Raw genomic sequence first — 25,926 nt, 5'->3', positions numbered from 1 at the left:
CGGACAGCAGCGCTACGGCCTACTCTAATATCGCATCCCAACTGTAAGGTGTTTATTTTACGTGTATACCAGCGTCTACACGGGACCTCAGTTTTTGTTCCCATCCGAACGACTAGAAACTGTACTGACCTGGCTCTCCAACCTGCACCACCGATAAGGAGAAACCACACTACCCACCGTGCTAATGAGATACACGATAGAAGCCAGAGAAACAACAGTTTTATATTTATTTATAAATACGTTAAAAAAAATAATGGGTTCCTAATCAAACAATATTTTAACAACCCAGGGAGGTGAGCAATGTTAACAATTGACGCACGAAACAACACATATCATGTACAAAGCAACACATATCGTTTACAAAACATAACATATCGTGTATAAAACAACACATTTCTAAAAGTAATGTCGTTTGAAATTATTCTAGATCAATTTATGATAGCATAAGCAAACCGAAACCGAGTTAAAGGGATATTAAATATATTTCAACTATATGTTTAAAGGACAATATTGGTGTCAGTCATTATCACATATGTGATAGAACTGGTTAAACACATTCCAAATATAATTTTAACACAGAGATCATTGCTACGATAGATGAGTAATACAGGTGTCGTGAATCGCAAGTGACGAACGCCAAAGGAAAACACGAGTTATCCCTCTATATAACTGACTGAACACCGTGTATAGCTCGAACATATCTGGGCTTGGATCGTCGAATATCTAATACCTTGACTACTGTTGACAACACGAAAATGTAAGAATCCATCTTTTACCTGAAAAGCTGTAACACCTCCGCCCCCTCTTTAGCATACAAAGTGTCGTAAACGTTGATATGTCTTTTTAAAAATTACCCAGAGTTGATTTTAATATGATTACGTGTCAGTTTTAATTTATGTACAAATATGAACACCCAGCGATGAACCGTGTATTTTCTTGAACGTCCAAAAATCTGTGGTTCTTTGATTTACGAAAGAGATGTAAAATATCTCATAAAAATGGTACAAAGAGTAGGATGATGTTTAAGATTATAAAAGAACTTGTTGGTATTCCATGGTTTCCTTCAGGTGGCACAGCTGTGAGCAAAAAAAAAACACAATGCATAATTAGTATAAATCAATCTGAAAAATATGGCTTTTATTGTTAACACATATAGACACACTACGTATAAATGTTTCACATTTAGAGAAAGAGGGGCTTTGTTACCGACTAGTCCATAGATGTTAAAGATACATTATGGGAGATTCGATAACGAGTTGGCAGTTCTCTCTATTATAGTTAAAAACTAGATAATGTAAAGGCAATTTGCTGAAAATTTCATTCAAATTGATCCACTATGAACAGAGAACTAAGCGGTTGAAATTTCCCGCTAGCCTTGATCTTCATTACTAAAGTCAGTACGATAAACAGCATAGTCTCGATTATCCATTTAATAATTAATAATTAATAATTTAGATAACATTTCAGACCTGCAATAGACAGATTTAGCTCTTGCATAATGTATGTTTAAGGCATGTAACTGGGGCAAGTGTATGGATTTCGCATACGAAAGTTGCACTGTTTGTTTCCGCTTGAGAACAGGGGCCTGTTTCACGAAATTTTAACTAAGATAAAATCCAAATTTTAGTATTTGATTGGATAATATTAGATTGATTTTAGTGCTTAGCCAATCAAAATTGAAGTATCTACTAAAATTTGGATTTTATCTTTAGTTAAAATTTCGTGAAACAGGGCCCAGATACGAAGATAGATGACCGACACTTTTATTCTGTAACGGGTAAGGACAGGGTGGTTTTAGTCCTAAGGATTAAGTATACGTCATGCATTTTGAAAAGTGTTTATTTTGTTTCCATTTAATATAACCGAAAATGTTTAAACAAGGGTTAGAACCACATTACAAAACAGTATTCCAATTCTCTGTGTACACACACACACCATCACACACACACATACATACCGGTACCGATTAAATTTTTGAAACACCTCACCTGCTATAGTTATTTTAGCTGTGGAATAAATGGTTCCATATGCATTTTTTGCAGCACATTGGAAAATACCATCATCTCGACCAATCTTTGGACTTAATATAATAAAATATTTGTTGTCTGCATAATATCTGTCCGTAATATTTCGAATGGGTTCCCCATTTCTGTACCACGTTATGACCGGTTTCGCCGGTCCATAAGATAAACAGGTTAGTTTATGAAACGCATTCTCCTTTACCTCACCATCAGATAATGCTAATGAAAAAATTGGTCGACCTGAAGATAAATGAGATGGAATTAATTACGTTAATATTAAGACCCGTTGTTATAACAATGACAATTATATGTATAGTAAAGCCTTTAATATATGAATAAGGCACAACCCTAACTCCTAGACATCCCATTGCAGCTGTGAAAAGGAGCGATCTTAATGTGAATTACCCCCCTTGAATTGAGTTAGTCTTGGGGTTTTTTCCAGAGTTTATTAGGCCCAACAGGACAGCGAATAATCACTGGAAATGCTACTTTTAAAGCAAAATGACGCCATATACCCGATCGGGTTGTTTGAGGTTAGGAAATAGTCCCCAAACCCTACTCATCTTGTTGCAATCTGAACAACAGACCCAACCTACCTGCAGAGAAAAATGTTTTAGTCTTTAATTTTCGTACGATCTTGTTGTTGTTCCTACAATTCCAAGATGGCGGTGATGACGTCACTGTCGTTTGTGATCTATATAGTAGTACTATTGCAATTGTTAAATTAAAGGGAAATTGCAATACTTGACCAACCTTTGATTTGTAACAATAAATTTCTGGATGTATTTGTACTGTTGTTGGCAGCCGTGCAGGTATAATTCCCTTCGTCATCGAGTTGGGCATCTGGTATGGACATCCTGCGGTTGTTGTCTGACAATCTCGTTTTATTTTTCAATGGTTCTCCGTTAAATGTCCAAGAATATGTTAACGGACTGAAACAAAAATCCCACTTCTATTTTAGATTGAGTAAACTAAAGTTTAGGGAAGACTGACTTGTCAGGATGTCAGACGGTAATGGTGGTGTTTCTCTAGAACAGCCAGAAATACCTTATTGGTTTAGGGGTTTTCTTTGTACGTTCCTTCCATGTTTTAAGTTTTAATACATACAATTGTAATCTTTAATGTAAGTATATTCAATCGACAAAACGTAAATGATGCCGTAGAATAGTTTAGAGTACAGAAAAGAAAATGATATTGTAGACTCAAAATGCCCTATGGAAATTTCTGCAGAGTGGTTATATCTGTTGGATGACTGCCTCTACTTACCTCCCGAAAGCAAAGCATTCCAAATCAATAGTTTGTCCAAATGTTGGTTGACGGGGGAAAACCTGAGGAAAATGATCACCTATAATGAGTTCTTCTTCACTGGGTTTTGCTGACAAAAAAAAATCAAAGCATAAATCAAAGGCTAAATACAAATTAAGTCTTGGGTATTTTTATTTTTACAATTTGGCTATTTGTTGAGGTAGGTCGAGAAAAAATAGCACACTTTTAGGGCATCTCAAAAATAGTCGCCAGTCGCCGCTTAGCACTTAATTATTACGAACTGATCTTTGTTGTTGTGGAACATAGTGATAGTTGGCTGCTGGTGGGTGTGTGCGTGCGCGCTTGTGTGTGTGTGGGGGGGTAGTTGGAAAGCAAACTTGAAAGGGGAGAACGGTACAAGGTTGAAACCACGGATCTATACGTTTACTTTGGACATGTATGATGAGTTGTTTCTCTTAAATTCTTAAATCATATACCGTTCTTATAGCTGAAGCTGATTGACATACCTTGTGGTTGAACAGTTAAGGTTACTGTTTTAGATGTTTGTTGGTTTTTCGTGGGATCACCAAGATAAATAGTATTGTTATCTTCTATAATTCTAAATGTAGCTTGAGCAGTGTATTCACCCGCATCTTCCAATTGGAGTTCACCAAAGTATAAGATACCATCATGCGACGTAAAGATTCTGGGAGAATCCAGGGGTATCGGTATAGCACTTGTACTATTGGTGCCCTTCATCCACTTGTATTCGAGATCTGTAATGAGAATAGAACTCGTATAAACTTATAACTACATGTTTTGAAACATTCTACACACAGAGAATTATCAACTCTACTTCGAGAATAGATCTCTGCCCTAAATGGCCACCATATCTAACAATTAGAATGCTATTTTGTAATGCGGTCCCACCCTGGTTCACATCTGTTATACACAAAAAGACTAATTAAAGCTTTTCAATTTTATTAAATGAAAGCAGAATACATACTTCTTAAAATTCTAGAAAACATACTTAGTGTTTTCGACTAAAATCTTAGTGTCTGTTCTCAAGCGGGGCTATTTGCAGACAAGTTTAGTATGGGTTTGAGAGTGTCGTACTCTAGGTAAACACAGTGGCTCTTGTTTAAAGGATATTGTCCACATATTTATGTATTCTAACAATAGATAAATAACAATATACACTCGAATCAAAGGCCACACTAAATGACATCAATAAAATAGGGTTTAACTTCCTACTTTTTTGCGCCGACTTGGAAAATAAAGACGAAACTAGATGATAGACGTGTCCATAATGTCATTGGCGGAACTACATAGATATTGTCGAAGGAAAAGTGTACACGAATAACAGACAGTTAATTTGGGCACCTAAAATAATCAACTTTTAATTATATGCTAAATCATCAATATTTCTTGTTTTGTCATTTGTGTCTGAGCTAATTCGTTACGCGAGAGCTTGTTCCTTTTATTCTGATTTTTTAAGTAGATCGAGGCATTTGTCATCTAAGCTTCAACTACAAGGATACTTGCGCACTAAACTTAAAAAAGTTTTATGGCCGTCATATTGATTTGATTGGTAAATATAACGTGTCTCTCTCGGCTATTATTCTAGATATGACACGTATACTATTACTATCTCCCTGATAATGTCTACTACATCGTTAACACAGTTCATCGCGTGCATTTTGCATACCGATAGTTCATTGGCCAATCACGCTATTTTACCGACATTTCGCCTAATAGTTTGGATGCAGCTATGGCGGGTGTGGCGCCAGGCAGGGTAAGCTTACTCTTCCGGACACCTGTTACCACTGTTTGTCGTGTATTTTGTACACGAGAAGCAGTCCCTTTGCTGATTACACTATTTTGCTTGAATACACTATTTTGCCTATAACGTTTTTTAGGACTTCGAATTCTGTCTTATGGTTTGGATTGTTCGTACTTGGTTTTATTTTATTCCAATTGAAAGCTCTATTGTAATAAAAATAAATTACCTTGAATAGAAAATCTTCGGATATCAGAAGATATAACTATTGATGCGTACTGAAATCCTCTAATTGGCTGACGTGGTAATGATCCACTGGGAACTGCGACTTAAAATAAAAGTTCAAGTTAAAATCAAGTTTAGTCTAAATATACCAAGATATCGACCAAATATCAGATCGGGGGTAATTTATGGGACTGGCTGAAATTCGCCCGCAGAATTTGGAAATAATTGATGCCGTAAGGGAAAAATAGTCGAAGCAAAAACATCAATTTCGGGGTTTTAAAATATTTAATATTAATCGATATTTGTGCTCACGACGGACACACGTTATGCTGACAGCGGGAAGTCACTTCTTCAACTCTCAGAGTTTCTTTTACGTGCATTTATACGAAAAATATTTGATTTATAAATATTAAAGATGCATTATGTAAGAGCTAAATCTGCCTATTGCAGATCTTTCTTTTTGTTTCAAATTTTATGTTAATTATTAATTGGGCTAGAAATTTATTCACAAGACAAACCCTTAATCAACTCTCCAGACAATCGCATGTTGTGATTTTGAATGATTTAAATAATTTAATGGATAATCGAGACTACAATATTCTTCAAACAGTCATAACTTCGCTCAGAATGAAGTAATTTTACAAAACTTTTCAACATATTCCCTTTTTATTATCTATATTTAAACCATTATTCCAAAAACGACCAATTAAACTACGATATACTTACCTGCAAATGTAACTCGAGCAGTGCGACTCAAAATGGAATAACTAGTCGCATTAGCTTCACATTGATAGATGCCACTTTGTTCACCATTTTCTAAAGTCGTATTAAATAAAATTCCATCTTCTACGAATGTGAAACCCTGGCCGTCGATTATTGGAGTTTTGCCCACTACTTCAATCTTGTACCATTTGTAATTTATTGGTTTACTTGTAAAATTAGCTAAGCAATCCAGTTTAATTTCTTCCACCGGACTTAGGACCACTGTGTCTTTAGGCTCCTTTACAAATCTCACATTATCTTTAAACAATATACAGAAACGTATTATAATTAGGTCGGGTATTAAAGAAAAATTATTAAAATGAGTGCATTAGCAGTACTTTTATAGAGATTAGAATTAGAAGAAGAAAAACACTATACCCAGAACTGGCGGACTATTGTCTTGAACTTAACATTGCTCTGAGTGCACTGCACAGTAATACATTATCTGGAACCCGCGATATCGAGGAGTAAGAACAAATCATGATGGTATAATTGTTATGGATAGAGATTAGAATTAGAAGAAGAAAAACACTATACCCAGAACTGGCGGACTATTGTCTTGAACTTAACATTGCTCTGAGTGCACTGAACAGTAATACATTATCTGGAACCCGCGATATCGAGGAGTAAGAACAAATCATGATGGTATAATTGTTATGGATAGAGATTAGAATTAGAAGAAGAAAAACACTATACCCAGAACTGGCGGACTATTGTCTTGAACTTAACATTGCTCTGAGTGCACTGCACAGTAATACATTATCTGGAACCCGCGATATCGAGGAGTAAGAACAAATCATGATGGTATAATTGTTATGGATTTAAATTTAATTGTATACGGCTGGTCAAATCTCTGAAATATATTATGCCACAAAACTTAATTCATTCAAAGTGACTCGGTTCTTTACATTTTTAAAATTATAATGGAAACCACTTTATTGACTTACCAGGCAATGGTTCTTTCTCAACTATTGTTATTAATTGACCATTATAGCCGACTAGAAGCTGTAGAAAACCTACTGCTGTTAATATATTTATAACCATCTTAGTTTATCAGATCTGCAAAATTAGAAATTTACTTAAATAACCCTTAAAGATATGTTTCTCCAAGTTAAAGGTACAACAAGCTATAACGACTTGGCCTATTACTAAGTAACATCTTTACGCATAATGCCAAGAATAGGGTTTTCCATTCACAACTTGAAAGTCAAAAAGTCTGCGACAGAGTTCAATTTTTACAAGTTTTCTGTTTTAGTGTCCATTTAACAGTTATATATTTATAAAATTTCAAATGAGAAATGTAGTGATGGTGCGCCGTAATAGAATGACAAATATGTAACCGCACGGTAATACAGCGGATACGCTTGAGTAATTTCTAATCTAGTATACACTAATGCTATTCATATGTTTTATTAGATACCCTGTCCATACCTGACTTGTATAGTACTAACCATAAATAAATCACTGTACCTGAAAGTTAATTTTATTATGTGTAGTAACAAAAAATTTGCAAGGGGACAAGAAAGCTGTCCAGCTGAGAACTATAGTAAAAAAATGAATGGGGGTTTGATGTGCTATTTTTCAGCACCAACCGGGATACTAAATACGGCTGAGGATGAGAGAGAGAGAGAGAGAGAGAGAGAGAGAGAGAGAGCGAGAGAGGGTGGGGTGGGGAGGGTAACGTCCTATTTTTCTGCACCAACCGGGATAATAAATACGGCTGAGAATTAAATGACAAACCAGGTCATTTCGGGACTAACACATGGTTCAATTTTATTTCAATAATTCGCTTGCGCGTAGGGGTCTTTAGCAGTGGGAGGAAACCGGAGGATCCGAAGAAAACCCACGAGGATAGACAGGCGACCCTACTCCTTGTCTCGTACAACCGGGGAATCGAAACCAGACCAGTTGACTCAATGACAGACCTTAAGATACAGCGCACACGTGCAAACCATAGACCTTTAAAGGAACGGCAACAGATTATCAGGTCACCCAACGAAACAATTGACCCGACATCTTAAAATGGTTACGTGTCCAGATAAGCGGTTTTGACGTTCACGTCCAAACGACTCAATATTTTGAGCTAAAATTTTGAGAGAAGGTAAATACACCATTCCTCTATATTTTGGCGTTTAAATTTCATACGCACACGGACTTTTATTTCTGATACTCTGTTAAAATCGGGATGGTAACTTTAATAATTATCCAATCATATTGTAATGAGGATATAGGCTTTAGAATCTGTTCACCCCACTCACACTAGTCGTGTTGACAATGTTCATTGAATATTGGAATTACCCCAGGTTAATAAAGATTTTAAATGTGCTCAGATTCTATTTTTAAACCGGAAACCACTAATTACAGTAATAACAAGATGACACAGAAATACATAAAGAAAAAAATGAGTGATTAATAAACACAATCTGATGCTTAAATTTCTTAAGATACTATATATATGAATGTATACGGCATGTATTTCGTCAAACACACTTGTCAACTGAAATTTATATGACTAATTGCACTTTACGTCATTTTGTAAGTAGAAACACATATGGTGTAAAGTAAAGTTGAAAATAATATTTCATGAATTAATTATTGTAATTTACTAGACCTGGTGATAGGTATCTAGTTGTTTTCAGGTTTCAGACAGAGAAGTTGACCAATGCTTAGATAGACTTCTTTGATTTGGATCAAAAATATATTTATCTATTTCAGTAGATTTTATATTTTGTTTTGTGTGATGACAAATTTTTACACATACAGATAAAGCCAGCGTTGAGACATAGCCTATTTTGTGTTCAACTGTCGACAAAGTAAGCCAAAAATTAGACTACATTCCTATAAAAGCCGAATCTTTCTAAATACACGTATAGACCTTACCCAATCACTAATCCAAATAACACACGAGATCAACCCAAATTCATCCTTTATTTTGACTCAAATGTAAGCAAACAAAGAAATGCAATATCCCATCAATAGTATTGTAACATTGTGGGTCATGACTTCGGCTCATGAAATCCAGGTTCAAAATACTGTCGTGCTCACGATAGTGTGTTTGCTCCTTCTAAAATACTCGATACCACTTTTCGTTTGAGGCGTTTGCATAGTTAACAAACTTTTTTTGTACTTTTGCATTAGTAGAATAATATGTCCCTTCCCTAAATGTTCCAGCGACGTAATTACGTACTTGGATTCCGGCAGCGCATGCATTTTGTGCTATGGGTTCACCGAGTTCGCTCATACGAACGCATTATCGCAATATAAGACCATAAGTAATTGGAATGTTATATTTTCTATAAATCGAAACAAACTTCAAATCTATAAATAACTAACCGACGTCTTTATTAGTCCGGGTATAGCTGAAAAGAACGAACTTAGACCCCATTGCATTTCATAAATGACTAACAGAGTCACTTTAAAGTAAATGTCATGAACGTTTGAATAAGCTTATACTAAACAAATACTAAATCAGGTATAGGTCTATTGCTGTTTTACTGGTAAAATTTCGATTAAAAAAATATATTTCAACTACAACGATATGCTTCTTTACTTTATTTTGTACAGGAATGTCTTTAATAAAGTAGATATTATACGTTTATATCGATTGTAAGTCACATGCACTTGATGTTAATTAAAGTTTATATACTTACATCTGTAGGCCAGTCTTTACTTATGATAATGGGTCACTAATTCCGGTAATTTCATACACTAAACAAATGTCATAAATACAGTTGATATTCGTATGATAGATCAATACCTACATATTACATACAATTATATATGCAACTACCCCCCAATGGCTATAAACTAACTGTCGCTATATTATACTGTCACTGAACTAAATAGAAAGGCTTGAGACGGTTCTTTTTATTTGACAACAATACCCAGCCTACAGTATCGACGTGTCAAGCTGAACTGAACTTTACCTTGAGCTTTAAAGTGGCGGTTTGTCAAACTGTATATTTAATTTCAAGCTAAATAAATAAATATAGCGTAAACTTGTAATAGTCAGAGCTATCTGTATTACAGGCGTTTTTAATGTTAGAATAGTCAATTGAATATTACTTTAATTTTTAACACTGAAATAAAATGAAATGAAGTTTTGTTAATTTTCTGCACCGACTGGTCAAATGAAGACGGGCATAAGCCATGCACTGTGTTGTGTGTAGATTTTGACCGGACGGCAGCGCTACGGTCTAATTTTATTTCGAATTCCAACTTTCAGGGGTTCTTTTACGTCCACGCGAATGTTTACACGAGGTCGCGTTTTTTTCCGGCCCATTCGAACGACTATAACGTGTCCCTTGTTAGGCCCTCCGCTCAGCACCGCAGGCAAGTGGGAACCACGAGGGAAAATCACGGTGAACTTTCTTGACTAACACCAGGATCGAACACGGGACCCCCAGTTTAACGAGCCAACATTTTATTGGAATTTACATACAGTTCAATTATTGCTTTAAGCTTTTTAATGCCCCTTTAATTTTGAAGACACGACATACATAGGACACACTGAAAGTAACGATTAACCATGATATTTATTATTTTACATTTACTTGTGAATTATTTTAAAGTGTTTACACCTCTCTTTCAGCATAAACACACGGGTATAAAGATCCTTTAACCTTTAATGATGAAGATATTTGTCAAATTTCCAGGAAATGAAACAAGAATATTGTTTATTATAAATTTCCACACTTTATTTTCTAAATGCGTTTGACTAATTTTCATTTGTCATTATTTTCTACCTTTCAGACATAGTAATTGGTCGAGAGCAGAGGGTGGAATTCTCTTCGCATTGCAATAGCACTAGAACAGAAAATTATCTTGTAGTTCCAAAGTGGACGACGTATTAGTTAAACTATTACTTCAGCATTGTATTATTCACCTTATTCGACAGACTGTATGCGTATTTTAAGTTTCCTGTTTTTATAAAAGCCTTCTTATTGATATGTAAAAAGTTTATTTTTAACCCGCGTGTCTGATATAGAGTTCGTATAAACCCGGGAATGTAATAGACTAGCTCGATACTCTAACATAGAAATTAATTATAACGATTGCGTGATATATTTTCCTTGATTGATTATCGAACTCGTACTGAATGAAAGATGAATCGATCAAACTTTTTATTTCTATATGTTTATATAAACCTTAGTACACACAAAACTGATCACCCATTAAAGGGGGGGGGGGGGCGACGTACGAGGAAAAAGCAAACACTGTGCTGAACCCGTTTTACGGTCAGATTTTGAGTTACCCCTCGTCTCATACTATCATGGTATATATCCGTGGATGTCTTGGATACCCATATTCTTGGACTCAATCTATCAAAATATTCCCAGGATCCAAAACATTCATTTTACTCATTCCCATTTATAAGAATGAATGGAGAGGTTATGATTGGTTTATGCATTCATTATAGTTCTCAGTTTATTGTCCTCAATAACCCCCACCCAATTAGCGATCAACTTATTGTCCTCTACAATCTAAAGGACAATATTGGTGTCAGCCATTATCACATATGCGACAGAATTGGTTAAAACGTTCCAAATAAAATTTAACACAGATTATTGCTACGATAGATGCGTAATGAAGATTTCAAGAAACGGAAGTGACGAAAGTAAAAGGAAAACACAAGTTATCCTTCTATATAACAGATACACGGGCGAATTTCTGCTCTGACAGTTCCTTCGAAGACCAAAAGTTGTTATATATGACTGTTTGAGGGGGGGGGGGAATATCTGACAATTCAAAATAATAATTGACTGTCACTATATAAGAAAAAACGAGAAAAATAGAAAAAGTACGTGCATTACCATGTTTTTATTAGGTATAGAATGAATAAAAACAAAGAGAGAGAGAGAAAAATTGGGTTCAACGTCCACTCGACACAAACTAGGTCATTTCGGGACTAACATATGATTTAATTTTATTTCAATAATTCGCTTGCGCGTAGGGGTCTTTAGCAGTGGGAGGAAACCGGAGGACCCGGAGAAAACCCACGAGATTGGACAGGCGACCCTACTCCTTGCCACGTACAACCGGGGATTCGAAACCACGCCAGTTGTTGACTCAATGGCAGGCCGCATGATACAGCACGCACGTGCTAACCATTCGGCCATCCAACCCCCCGAATATAAACAAGGGAATGTACAGGCTATTTCTATTTTTCTCATTTCTCTTATAGTGACATTCAGTTACTTTTTTTGAAATGTCAGATATCCTCTCACAGCCCCACATAACTTTTGGTCTTTGAAGGAATTATCGACAGTGTATATGCTATCACTAGTCACTCCCGTCAGTTATATAAAAGGATAACTCGTGTTTTCCGTTTGCTTTCGCCTCTTCCGTTACTTGAAATTTCCATTACGCATCGATAGCAATGATCTGTGTGTTAAAATTATATTTGGGACGTATTTAACCAGTTATATCACATTATGTAATAATGACTGAGACCAATATTGTCCTTTAACCCAGCCCGTGATAAGATGATCAACCCGATAGGTATGGCACAACTCTGTCCACTTTTCAAACAAATGAAATTAAATGAAATGGGTTTAAAATTTTACTTTCCTGCAGCAACTGGACTAATGAATATTGATATACGTCATGCAGTGAGCTACAGTTGAATTTTGGCCGGACAGCGGCGGTAATTCCAACTGCCGACGGTACTGGTACGTACACGAAAACTCGGTTTTAGGCCCCATCCGAACGAATAGATACAGGCCATCTCTCCTCCAATACTGACCGAGAGAAACTACGCCGGGAACATTCTCGGCCAACATCGGCAGCGAACTAGTAGGTATGCAGTGTGGAACAACTATTGTTCATTTTTTAAAACAAAATGAAGGCATATACTTTGATTAGATCAGTTTATTACATTCAATAGCTTTTTAAAAAGATGTCTTTAATCATTTCACAATTCTTCTCAAAACAATAACAAAATTTCATAACAAAACATTGTATACAAAGATAACTATACCGTAACAAAGTTAAAGAGAATATGAGGGATATTGTTTTATAACGTGGGAGGGAGTTATTTGGAAGGAATTCATAAATTATATAAAACTCATTAAGAAAAATGCAATCGTTTGTCCAGTTAGAACTGCGAAGATCCCCATTTAAAGACGTTCTCATATTATGATTCCGATGTCAAAATTTGAAGTAATTCTTGTAGTTCAGAGTTCAGGTTTCTCCTGAAATAGATTGAGTAAAGTCAATGTATCACTATCATAAAAGTGTGATAGGGAGAAATGGAGGTTATGGACAAAAACTAACATATGGCACCATTTTATTTCAATAATTGCCTTGCAGTGGGAGAAAACCCACAAGGTTGGGCACACGAGCCTAATCCTTATCATGTATAAGCTTGGGATTGAAACAACGCCACTTAAATCAATGATATCTTACGTCAGCCCACTCGACAACTCAACCACCAACCAATAAGAGTACTATAATTAGACCCACCACTTGAAAAGGGGTTTAAACGTCCTACTGTTCTACTTCCGACTGGGTTAATGGGGACGGCATTTAGACCCGCAATGTCAAAATTAATATGCTGGTCCAAATTAGGATGAAATCTGAAATATCGCTTAAAACGGTACGTAAATCAAGCCAAGGGCCTATTTTGGAACTGAGTGTTGGAAGGGGAGCACTGGGCGACATCAAAATACTTTATGACTACGCTTAGAGCAGCGATCCTACAAACATGCGACTCAGGGGCCAAGATAAGAAACCACATTTAATCCTTCGTTTAAATTACTCTATTCTCTATATATTACACAATGATTCTTACTTTGCTGGAGCAGTTGTTGGATGGATTATAAATCGACCTTTTTGGTCCCGGTTCGTAAATGCGTTATTTCTGCTACACATATAGTGATAGGTTCCTGGTTCAGGTGCTTTCATCAAACCAGCATCAAAATATGGTCCAGCATCATCTAATTCAGACATCTCACCACCCAGTTGTGCTGCAAAAGTTTTTAAAATTAGCACAATGTATTCGACCATTTGTATTACAAAATAATGAAATATATAGAGTTATCTGGTACGAAAAATATTAAATACAATTGTCTTCAATACCACATAAAGGTCATTCCGAAAATAGGGAGTGTCATTTTGAATGGCTGCCGAGAGATTCGTACAAGTATACCGGATCCAGTACAACCACCTGTAAACTCTTCCATCCTAAAAGCTATCTCTTATTCTGGATTTCTAAATCGTCGACTACTGGAAAATCACATTTAATAGAACACATTTAATATCATTTGAATGTCTTCCACTCTGTACGCTAGATCTTACCTGGTTTTAGATATGCTAGTTTTTCTAACGTGTCTAACGGCAAAGATGTACCCGTTAGGTTCATTGGATAGTTAACACCAAAATGGCCGACTTTAACACCAGGTCCAGTATAACCACTTCCTTCTGGATAGATTTGTTCATGTAATAATACATAGTTATGTCTATCTGTACCACGAAGTCCTTGACCAGCATTACCATTATTATTGGTATTGGATCCAGTCCATCTAAAAACCAAAGAAATCGCAGTTTAATTTTAGCAATTCAATTATTGTTTCCAGAAACAGGTATAAGTAAATCTGGATGTAAATTCAGTAAGGGGCTCACGGATATATACTCTTCCTAGGTTTTGATTAAACTGTCTCTGAAAAACTGATACTATCTCACAATTAGTTCAATAAAATATCTTAAAAAGAATTAGAATCATATCTAGGTCTACAGCTTTTCGTACTGAAAGTAGATATGTATAATGACGTTACATATTGGCTGTAGATGTGTATAATGACATTACATACTGACTGTAGATGTGTATAATCGCGTTCGGTAGATGTGTATAATCACGTTACATACTGACTGTTGATGTGCATAAATACGTTCTATATTTACTGCAGATAATGTATAACAACTTTACATATTGACTGTAGATGTGAATAATCACATTACATGCTGACTGTAGATGTGCATAAATACTTTCTATACTGCAGATAATGTACAACCATATTACATATTGACTGTAGATGTGTATAATCACATTACATACTGACTAGATGTGCATAAATACGTTCTATACTTACTGCAGATAATGTATAATAACCACATTACATATACTTACTGCAGATGTGTATAATCATCAGGTGTAGCATGCAAATCGGCCGGAACAAAATCGTATTCTGTAGACGGGTAAGTCTGTACAATATTACCTCTTTTACCACGTACATTAACATTATAAATGTTAGCTTCTGCTGGTATACCTGCTGGGCGTGGGCGTACTTCAAACCTAAACGACCTAAAAAATATAAATATAAAAATATAAAAGTTACGGCTGCCGTTTTCAATTAAACTATGACCAGTAAGTTAGATTCCCTCCGCCTTAAATTTACTAGTTTTACATGCAAATTTGCAATTTTTATTTTCTTATATATTAAAGTCTCTAAGCGTCATTCGAGGGATTGTGTACGAGTTACAAACTACAATGTTGTGAAAGTTGGATCTCTATAAAGGGGTTGTCATTTGTTTGATAACGTTGATGAACCCTCAACGTCCCGCTGCTTATCAAAATAGTAATTGTGTTCCATATTATGTTTGTGTGTTTAAAGGGATTAACAGTTCAAAAAATGCTTCAATACCTACAGATACGAAAAATTGGAAAGAGAAATGGAATTAACGTCCACTCGAAACAAACTGGGTCATTCCGGGACTAACATATGGTTCAACTTTATTTCAACAATTCGGTTGCGCGTAAGGGTCTTTAGCAGTGAGAGAAAACTAGAGTACCTGGAGGAAACCCACGAAGTTGGGCAGGTGATCTACTCCTTGTTTAAGAAAAACTGGATATGGTTAAAACAGACGTAAACCAAAACCGCAAAAGTTGATATTAATATATATCACTGGACTCTTTTTTTAAAAAAATAATTAATCGAGTTTGATTTTATGACCGTTATGACCAATCTATTTATGGGCCGTTGTGATTGAAGACCGTTCCGTCAATAAATTTTTCAACAAGCCGTCGCCAGTTTAATTTTCTGGTAATATTTTTTATTTTGTTTCTTTATCAAATGTTAAATAATGAATTCGTGTTTAATTTTCTGGTGATATTTTTTATTTTGTTTCTTTATCAAATGTTAAATAATGAATTCGTGTAGGTGAAATCGTGGACAATTTGATATTTAGGGTTACATGTAAATAAAGATCAGTGACTTACATTAAAGAACTCCCAAGGAATCCTGTTGGAAGTCATAGAACCCGGTTATTTTCGTTACTATTCCAATGTTTTGGGGGTAGTTGGATTTATCATTTATATAATATCAACATTACGTTGTGTTTTATTTCATTAACTTCTAAAACTAATGAAGGTGGTATTACCTGTCCTCGAATGTGCGTCCAACTTGTCTAGTGTCCACAGCTAATTTAAATCCAATGTCTAAACCATCAAATATTTTAACCTCCGGGTCGCTCTTGAGAAGGAACCCACGCTCAGCGGCATCACATCTGCTGTCGAAACCTAAATTCTTGAAGAGGGGTACTTTGGCACCATCTACTCTTTTTAGTGGGTCTGCGTTTTGTTCAGCGGTTGTTTCCCAGCCGTTAAATTCGTTGGATGTAACGTTGTATCTTAAGACAAAATGGTATCATTTATTTATAGACTAACCAATCATAATAATATATATACAAACTTACAGTTCCTGGGATGGTTCTATAAACCTTAGTCATTCAAATCTGCGCACACCACCATAGCAAAGTCGTGGCTACACCACTGGCTAAATGGGATGACTCCTGGTTTGGGTTGAGGGGACGGGGGGGGGGCATTTGTAGCCATATCATGCGACACAATCGCGGATTTATGTGTTTCGTACAATCGTTCTGTGCTCGGGTGAAGCCCATAGCCATAAAGCTGCTATGGTGCTCCCTCAACTCCACCCCTGCTGTAACAGAGTATCGCCAAATCGAACATATAAAACATTCACGGGACCAAAATGAATAAATTAGCAAAATCCTGGTAACCTCGATCAGATCATGCCACACATTCTGTGTCTCGGCAGTGGTCCGTCAAGTGATGTACTTTCCTGTTACAGGTCTCGATATGGACTCGATATGAACTCCACTAAGAACTCTAATATCACTTTGTTATTATTTCAAGTTCTGTTTGTTTCAACATCCATCTTTAAGTATACCACGACATACAAGATACAACCGCTAAGATTAAATATTCAAGCATAAGTCAAATGAACAAAAAACATCTTTCTATCTCTCTCAGTCCACTCAGCTCGCCCTTGCCAGAGCGGCTAACTTCTGGAAACGTTCCATCTCGTCTTCATAAAACAAAAAAAGCAATACAAAGCTAACAAAGCTTTTTTTTTAAGGTCAGGCTGTTTTTTTATCATATCCATATTACATTAGACTTACATATGGCAGAAACCCCTATTTAGAAACTGGTCTCAAATTCAAACAATGTCTATTGTCTGACCAATGTCGGATTAATTTCATAAATACCTTATTCTGAATATGCAATTTTCTTCCTGGATGTTTGGTAAAGTCCAGTTAAAGGTGTTGGTTTGTCCATTAATGCCGTTACCGTTATGGTTATCTCGACTGTACTGATTTTCCTGACATATTGGAGCAGCGATGCCGTGAGAGGGGGCTACCTTCCAAACCCCCTTTACACCATCTGGGTTATTAGCTGGGAATCTAAATTTCTAAATGATGACATTGATAGATCAGATAAAAGTGAAATTAAAAAAATCCAAGCGTTGCTCCACAACCATGTATCTGGTCTTCAAAATAAGAGCATTGCTTAATGAAGAAATTTTAACCGGAACTAAAAGCGGTATAATAAAAGTACTTACGTCACAATCTGCTTTGTTATTTGGAATTGTTATTTTACGTCCTTGTTCTACCAGAAGTTCTAGTGGTATGTCACAATATCCCCTTCCCTTTACATTCTCACTCTGTTCTTTATAATAATCACATCTAGAGACATCATTGGTCAACACGGCAATATCCTGAGAGAAAACGACAGCCTCGTATAGAATCATATAAAAGATGCATAATGTAACAGCTAAATCCGCCTATTGTAGGTCTTCAAAATCGGATAAAAATTGTGACCTCTGAAGGGCCCACAGCCTTGGTATTACATGCTTTCACACTATTTGTGTATAGGGGCGGATATTTTGACGGGAAGTTTCGGGTTCGATTTTCACGAAATTCAAACTAGACTATCGAGGCTATAAAGTTTAAGTACCGTTGCTACGATAATGAACGCTACACGCCATAAATTCAGGTATAACTTCGCTCAAAATTAAGTAATTTAAATGAAATTTTCAATATAGGATACAGACCCTCCATGGTGTAGGATGCCAGTAGGGGTAATAGTCCCTCTCTTCAGGGCATTCATAACCATGTCTCAGTCCTCGTGTATTCTGTCTGGTAAATCTGGCTCTACCATCTCTATTCATCCTCTAAAACAATAACCCATCCAATATTAGCATAAAGGAACTACATTATGATACAAAAATTGGAACATTGTGTCGCCCAAAATATCTGATTGAAAGCATATTACTTGGTAAATAGTGATAGGATATATGATTACAGGGTATGAATTCAGACAGTCACAGGCTGAAATCACTGACAAAAGAAGCGAGGGGGGAGGAAAGAGAAATGAAATGGTGTTTAACGCCCTACTGTTCTGCTCCGACAGGGCTAATGAAGACGGGCATACGCATACAGTGTACTATGATGGAAATTTTGCAAGGGCAGCAGCACTATGGCCTACCCTTGTATCGAATTCTAACTGACGAGATCTTTAACTTTAACGTGCACGCCAATGTATACACGGGCCCTCGGTTTTTCGTCCCATCCGAACGATAGATAGCTGCCTTGTCAGGCCCACTGTTCTGCACCACTGACAAGGGGAAACTTCGGGGGAGAGAGCGAGCGAGAGAGAGAGAGAGAGAGAGAGAGAGGGAGGAGGAGGAGGAGGATCTAGAGATAGATACGGCGAACGAGAGGCGGCGAGAGAGCGAGCTCGAGGGGCGAGTGGGAGAGTTTCTAATTATTATAGTGCACGTGTTTAAATATATGGTAGTTTTTAAATACATATTTAGAACAGGCACGTGTTTCCCTTCCTACTACTAGCACATTTTGAGTCCGTAAATTTTAAAATTCAAGTTGTTTAACATTTTGTCATACATAAGTACTTACAAGATCACCAACAAATAAACCAAAGTTTCTTGATCTTAACCGGCAACGTGTGTAACTTTCGAAATCTTCATGCATACCATATTTGATATCGGCATCACAATTTCCATTTTCACATCGGGATGGAACATCTGGTATAGTTCTACAGAAAAAAATACATGAAGATGAAACGTATGTAGAATAATACAAGACTGTAATAATCCGAAACGAAAATTTGGTAGCAATGCGGCCATTAGTCTAATTTATAAATCATACCGACATTTTGTATCGGTATTTTTCATTTGTTTACTCCTCTGGGAGCTGCGGTGGCTCAGTATGTAAGTCACTCGCTAAACAGGTGGTATCGGCATTTCCGCCGCTGTTCCCCCTTGCCAGTAATGCATGACAGGGAGGCTTGGCAAGTGCAGTGTCTAGTCGTTCGGATGGAACGAAAAACAGAAATCCCGTGTACAAATGGCGTTCAAGTAAAAGTACACATTGGCGTGCATGGCGTGCACGTAAGAAAACCCTTGACTGTTGGAAATCGAAATTTTCCATATACCACACTGTATGGAGTAAGCCATTCTACAGTAGCCTAGTCGGGGCAGAAAAAACCCTCATTTCCTTTCATTTCGTTTCGTTTCGTTGACTGGAGCGTGTTATGCCATGTCAGCTTGCAATTTGTCGATAACAGATTGCCAAGGGCTTTGATTTACATGACATTTAATTGTATGTCTTAATCGAGATGGGAGGGGGGGGGGGGTAACGCGTGTGCGTTTAATCATAAGGTCTGTCATTGAGTCAAGTGGTGTGGTTTCAATTCCCTCTTGGCTAGTTACACCAGGATATTCAAGTTAGACCGTATGCACAAATATGCCAAACCATCGCAGATGGATAAACGTTTTAAATTCAGTTGTTTTCAAGGAGTTCATAATATGCTTGTGAAAAATGATCTGGTCTAAATAGGTGCAGAGTGCTCAAGATTTCGCTAATTAGACGAGTTTAGCTTTGTTTTTAATTTGATAAAATATAATTATATTTATTGTTTTCATAAAATATATTAAAATTAACTACAGTATTTTGCACAAAGTCTGCAAAATACATTAGGTTGGATTTCGTTAAGGCGAATTTATGATATCAATATGAACTATATAATATATTCAAAACATGGTGTGTCAGACTGTAATATCGTCTTTATCTTAGCGACCAATTGTCGGAATTAGAAGTATTGTCTCAAATTTTGCATATAATCTCACTTGAAAGCCTCAACTATACTTTACTGTGCAATCCAAACACGGTAAATAGAAAAATACCCCCACGTGAATTTGAATTAATTATAATTACGTGACAATAGCACCATCTCTAACAGTATCACTACACATGTATTGAAGAACGATTTCACAGTTAGCATTATCACCACCACATGAATGTTGATTGGTCCTGAAAGTTGTAAATTCATTTATTACAATAATATTTCATTACAACATCTTGAACATAATAAGATAAGATTATTAGAATTAAATGCTAATGCGAGGTGAAATTCTCCGTGTAGTCCGTTTGCCGTGTTATTGCATTTTTCCACATCTTTCTAATCTCTTCCGAAAGCAAATGGCTAACCAAGGATGACATTTGGGTAGGTGGGCCCTCGCTACAAAACACAACCATATACTACCTTATTATTATCCAACACTGACAGAATTCTTCAATACTTCAATGAGTTAATTCCCAGATTTTTTTTACAATGAAATATCTGTTTATAGTTATCTACTAGTATCAGTGATAAATAGAACGAAAAACAATTGAAAAAATAATTTATTTTCAACAAACAAGCGTACTGTTATTCAAATAAGTGTACATTATTTTACAGAAATGGGTTGATTTTTGGTAGTACGGTTAATAATATTTTTGTTAATATTTTGTGATCAAGGGAGATAACTATAGAATGGCAAGACATTGACCAACACATTTCCCTTACATTTTTTCAAGTTTTGTTATATAACTGAATAAGAGAGAGAGACAGAAATGGGGTTTAACGTTCACTCGACACAAACTAGGTCATTTCGGGACTAACATATGGTTTTTTTAATTTTATTTCAATAATTCGCTTGCGCGTAGGGGTCTTTAGCAGTGGGAGAAAACCGGAGGACCCGGAGAAAACCCACGAGGTTGGACAGGCGACCCTACTCCTTGTCACGTACAACCACGCCAGTCGACCCAATGACAGACTTTATGATACAGCGCGCGCACGCTAACCATTCAGCCACCCAACCCCCCTATATAACTGAATAATTGAAGTGTTCTGTGAGTTCATCACAATAATGAGGTAGTATGTTGTAGTAATTGCTAGTATTGGATGAGTGCTGGGTGAGTATTGGATAAATCGCTCTGCTCTATTCTGAGGTATCTTTATCATCCGTGATATATGTCATTTAGCACTTGCGTCTGCTATTGCCACACGTTAATGGACAACCCACCATTATTTATTAACGAGGAAAAAATGCAGTAAATAATCTTTGAATTTCGCTGAACGTTTCAAATAAAGAGAGCAGTATACATACCATTCAACTTGTAATTTAGAACCCTGATAATAATATAGATTTCCTACATTATAACCTTGTCTATTATTGGCCTGAGAATCAAACAACCTGTTAAATATAAAAGGTAATGAGACTAACATGTTATCAATACATTATTTCTTTGAGGGAGAAGTTCCAGTTTTCATTTGGATCTTTTAGTTCCTCAAATCAAACTCCAAAATGTGACAAAATCAAAAAAATTACAAAATATTGGACCGTTTCAGTTTTTAAGGGTTGGGTAACTTTTGGGGCCTGATTTGTGACATTTTCTTAATAAAAATAAGAATTCAATCGGCTATGAAATGGGACATAAATCGTGACAATTTTAAACGATTTTTATACGTTTTACGCTTAATTTAAGGTTACTTATATAAATTATTTTATATAATCGCGTATGAATATACCTCAAAAAAGTGTATGTTGAAACAAAACAAAGATCAAGTTTAAACAGGGATTTTCACGGGCAATGATTTTAACACGAATTAAATAATCAAGTCATTTACGATTGAGAAAAAAGTACGTATAATGCGTAGAGATAAAAATGTTAAAGTGCCCCATGGCGGGTTTAAGGTTGGGATAGGTTTAAATTAAACATGCTTGATTAACAGATCAAGAAGCGATAACTACAATCATTGAAACGGAAAAACAATAAATTTTAAATTAATCACAGTAACATATCCGGTTATGAAAAGTGAACACGGAAAATGGCTACGTGGAGAGAAATATGCCTCTAAAGAAAATTGTTTAAAATCAAGTTAATCTTTTGGTAAAAATTTATTTGAACTTTTCTTTAAAGATGAATTATGTCAGAACTAAATCTGCCCTCGAGTCTCTTTTTTTCTGGTTTCAAATGTTATATAAATTATTTTTTAGACATTTATTCGACTGACAATTCCATAACCAACTTTTCACAGATATTGAATGATTTACGGACAGTTGATAATTACGTTTTGTTTTATTTTTGATTGTATTTTGTTCATGGTGAGAATATGCTTGGCTGGTATAAATTTTAATTTAATGTAAATTAACGTTTTGTTTCAAGATAACTTTAATCTTTGGAAAATGCCCTTCTCACCTCCCTTACCTTGTGACTTTTTGTAATCTATGCTTAACGACTACAACCCATCTAAAAGTGATTAAATGACATGAGAGAACTTTACTCACTAATTCACCGCAATTCCCCGGAAGTGAATAAAAGTTCAGTTTTGATGTAAACAAAATTAATAAGATCAGATTGATTGTTGAACTACCTACCTTCTCCCGTTTCGCCTTTCTCTGTTGGATTCATCTAAACGATTACCACTTCCTCTAGAAATACATATAAACAATTTTTTAACATGGTGTGCAGTGTAAGCAATACACCGGTGTCCCTATATTGCAGGGGCGGATCCAGAGATGGGGGGGGTCGACCCCCCCCCCCTACTCAGCTTCATAAAATTTTTTTGTATATCAAAACTTTTTATGAGAAAAATTTCTCAACCGTGTGCTTTATCCTTTATCGTCAGATGTGGGACAGGATGGGCACTCAAAGCGCGAGGTAATGATATAGACATTATGTGATATCACGATTGATGCTTTTCATCCATGAAATTGAATCACATTGTCATTGTATTAATTCATAATAAAAATTGACGTCAAACGAGATGTTGAATTTCTCTGTTTAAAAAGCTCAATGTGTATGTATATCCGCCAAAATGACGATAGAGACCATATGGGAGGGGGGGATACATTGTCTTAGGAACCTGGCAAACCCCCTCCTGCAAAAATTCCTGGATCCGCCCCTGTATTGCCATGATAAAAATATTCGCAACCCAAACCCGTTTCAGTTTTGTGTGTAAAACAGGTACTGCCAGTAGTATTTCGCAAAGGTAATTATATTCGATCGAAAAAGAATATAAATACGGTTTCTGGTAAACAAAGACCGCCTGATTGGCAATTAAGAAGCACTTACAAAATTTCTATTTGCAAATCAACTAGCGTGGACAAAACAGATTTACAAACACAAGTCTAGCCTACAAATAAATTAAAATATACTTTACTGTGATTTGTTATTGCCTACCTTGGATTTTGTAAGTGAATACTGGCCAATGCATCATGTAGAAATATAGAGCATATCAACAAGCATGAAAGTGGCGTCATCCTCGCTGAATAAAACGTCAAATTCGACTTTATTATCATACGAGAAGAACTTGCCTTTATAAATTATCGCTCCAACAAATCTCGTGATTTCAGCCAATCATTAGAACTGATCGTATTTTTCACGAGTTGTCCGTACTACTTTCGCCCAAGGATATGCGTGACATCAAATTTGATGTTTATCGTTAAATCAATTCACTTATATCTTATAATGCCCGTGAAATTATAATCCTCTAAGCAATAATGTAAATAATATGTTTTCATATCAGATAATCCAGATTTTTTAAATTCATATTGAACTTTAAAGCTATCAAAACAATTTTTGCCAGTGGCATTCTGTGATTTCGAGAAAATAAATAATAATTGGATTTCCTGTAGGCCTGTGTTTTCTTATCGGAAATTAGGCTTATCAATGACGTCATAAGCAAGTAATGAACTTGAAGTAAATAGTAAACAGGATTTTGTTTATGGTCAATGAAATGTTCTTTAGAGTAATTCATGGGGGCACTGCTCCGTTTTAAGTCAATAAATATTTTGACGGCGTAATCGTATTTATTTGACGTTTTCATTCATTTAGAATTAATCATTGACGCTAGATTATACCATCTATGATGGAATTATTTTCAAGGTTATTTCAAAGTTTTTAGTTAACACAGACATTGTTTATCGAGCTTTAAGTCTGAGCGTATTTTGAGGGGTGGGAACCACGCTGGCTAAGTGAGTAAGACGTTGGCTCGCTATAGTCTTCAGGTCGCGTTTAATATCATAAATATTTCGTTTCGATTTAGCTAGCCTAGAGGTCGCGGGTTCGCTCCCGGTGTTGGCCGAGGAAGTTCATCGGGGTTTTCCGGCGTGATTTCCCCGTCAGTAGTGCAGGACGGAGAATCTGGCGTGCACGTAAAATATCCCTTGGCAACTGGAATTCGATATAAGAGTTGGCCGTAGCGCCGCAGTCCGGGCAAAATTTCCCTCATAGCACACTGTATGGCGTATATACCCGTCTTCATTAGGACGTTAAACCCCATTTTATTTCATTTCTTTTCTTTCGAGGGTTTGATAACACCCTTGTAAACTACGATATAGTGAAAGTTAAATATCCAAAAGGAATATCACTCCAAACATGGTTCAGTTCCGTTCCTTATTTACAAAGATGATGAATTGAATATATCACAACCTTCGGCATCCTCTGCAGAAGATAAAAGCAGGATGTGGGTCAAACGTCAAAATGCAAACGTCGACCAGCAACCTTAATGGAAACCATTCATTTATTTCGATTTAGACGTGGGATTTCGTGAATAATCCTAAAGTTTGATGCCCGACTCCAGTGGGATATTGGACTCGGTGGGTCGGTGGGTCGGTGGGTGGGGGTGTGGGCGATTTCAGAATACATCCTCGAATTATTTTCCTAAATTACAACCTTGTCTAAACTAAAGCTTTTATCCACTGCGCGTACAATATTTTTAATGCAAGTGGTGGATAAATTCTCTATTTTAGTCCAATAAATATTATATGATAATAATATCAATCTGATTAAAATTTAATTTCGTTTTGTTTTTCTCCCATGTGAAAAGTTTCGCCCCCCCCCCCCCCTGTGAAAAAATTATCGACCATAAAAACAATAGGTATACATTGTCCGTCAATTTTACAGCACCCCTGAGAACATCCCCCCCCCCTCGTTGCTCTGAGCTAGTTACGGCCCTGGTGGTTTCCCTTTGTCAGTGGCGCAGCCTGACATATTAGATTCGGATTTTTTTCAGCTTGATATCATCTTGTCAGTGATTCAGTTCCGCGGGACCTGGCAAGGAACAGCGTCTTGTCGTTCAGATGGTACGGTATTCCGAGGACACTTGCACACGTTTGTATAACCATTGACAGTAGAGACTTTTGGCAAGCGTCAATTCGTGGTCCGCATCGCGTATCCGTATGAATTGTGCATGTGACGTCATCAATGTGTGTGTATTTCACATACGTGATACGGCACACGGATACGGCA

General features: G+C 36.3%; 2 protein-coding genes across 4 annotated transcripts; both read right to left on the bottom strand.

The window, feature by feature from the left end:
• Window positions 1–213: 213 nt before the first annotated feature.
• LOC126827761 (contactin-5) lies at window positions 214–9,938 on the bottom strand. Of its 3 annotated transcripts, none has more exons than XM_050557282.2 (10): window positions 9,684–9,938; window positions 7,465–7,503; window positions 6,981–7,092; window positions 5,998–6,291; window positions 5,276–5,374; window positions 3,794–4,042; window positions 3,288–3,396; window positions 2,775–2,953; window positions 1,989–2,261; window positions 214–1,076 (listed from the first exon to the last, which is right to left on the bottom strand). In XM_050557282.2, the coding sequence occupies exons 3-10, from the start codon at window positions 7,075–7,077 to the stop codon at window positions 991–993; spliced, it is 1,386 nt and encodes a 461-aa protein (XP_050413239.1). In that variant the 5' UTR covers window positions 7,078–7,092; window positions 7,465–7,503; window positions 9,684–9,938; the 3' UTR covers window positions 214–990. The 3 variants fall into 3 exon arrangements, with proteins under 3 accessions (XP_050413239.1, XP_050413238.1, XP_050413237.1); XM_050557281.2 differs by having other exon boundaries at window positions 7,485–7,503; XM_050557280.2 differs by lacking the exon at window positions 7,465–7,503 and having other exon boundaries at window positions 9,684–9,937.
• A 2,949-nt stretch (window positions 9,939–12,887) lies between these two features.
• LOC126827759 (protein DD3-3) lies at window positions 12,888–24,064 on the bottom strand. Its single transcript, XM_050557278.2, has 13 exons — window positions 23,857–24,064; window positions 23,052–23,105; window positions 21,780–21,866; window positions 20,566–20,661; window positions 19,246–19,384; window positions 18,384–18,503; window positions 17,892–18,047; window positions 17,539–17,741; window positions 16,411–16,659; window positions 15,161–15,334; window positions 14,332–14,555; window positions 13,826–14,000; window positions 12,888–13,226 (listed from the first exon to the last, which is right to left on the bottom strand). The coding sequence occupies exons 1-13, from the start codon at window positions 23,973–23,975 to the stop codon at window positions 13,169–13,171; spliced, it is 1,854 nt and encodes a 617-aa protein (XP_050413235.1). The 5' UTR covers window positions 23,976–24,064; the 3' UTR covers window positions 12,888–13,168.
• Window positions 24,065–25,926: the final 1,862 nt, after the last annotated feature.

This window comes from Patella vulgata, chromosome 7, assembly GCF_932274485.2.
Source record: "Patella vulgata chromosome 7, xgPatVulg1.2, whole genome shotgun sequence".
Taxonomy (NCBI): Eukaryota; Metazoa; Mollusca; class Gastropoda; family Patellidae; genus Patella; species Patella vulgata.
Note: the sequence above shows the minus strand (reverse complement) of the source record. Positions and strands in the feature narration are given on the sequence as shown.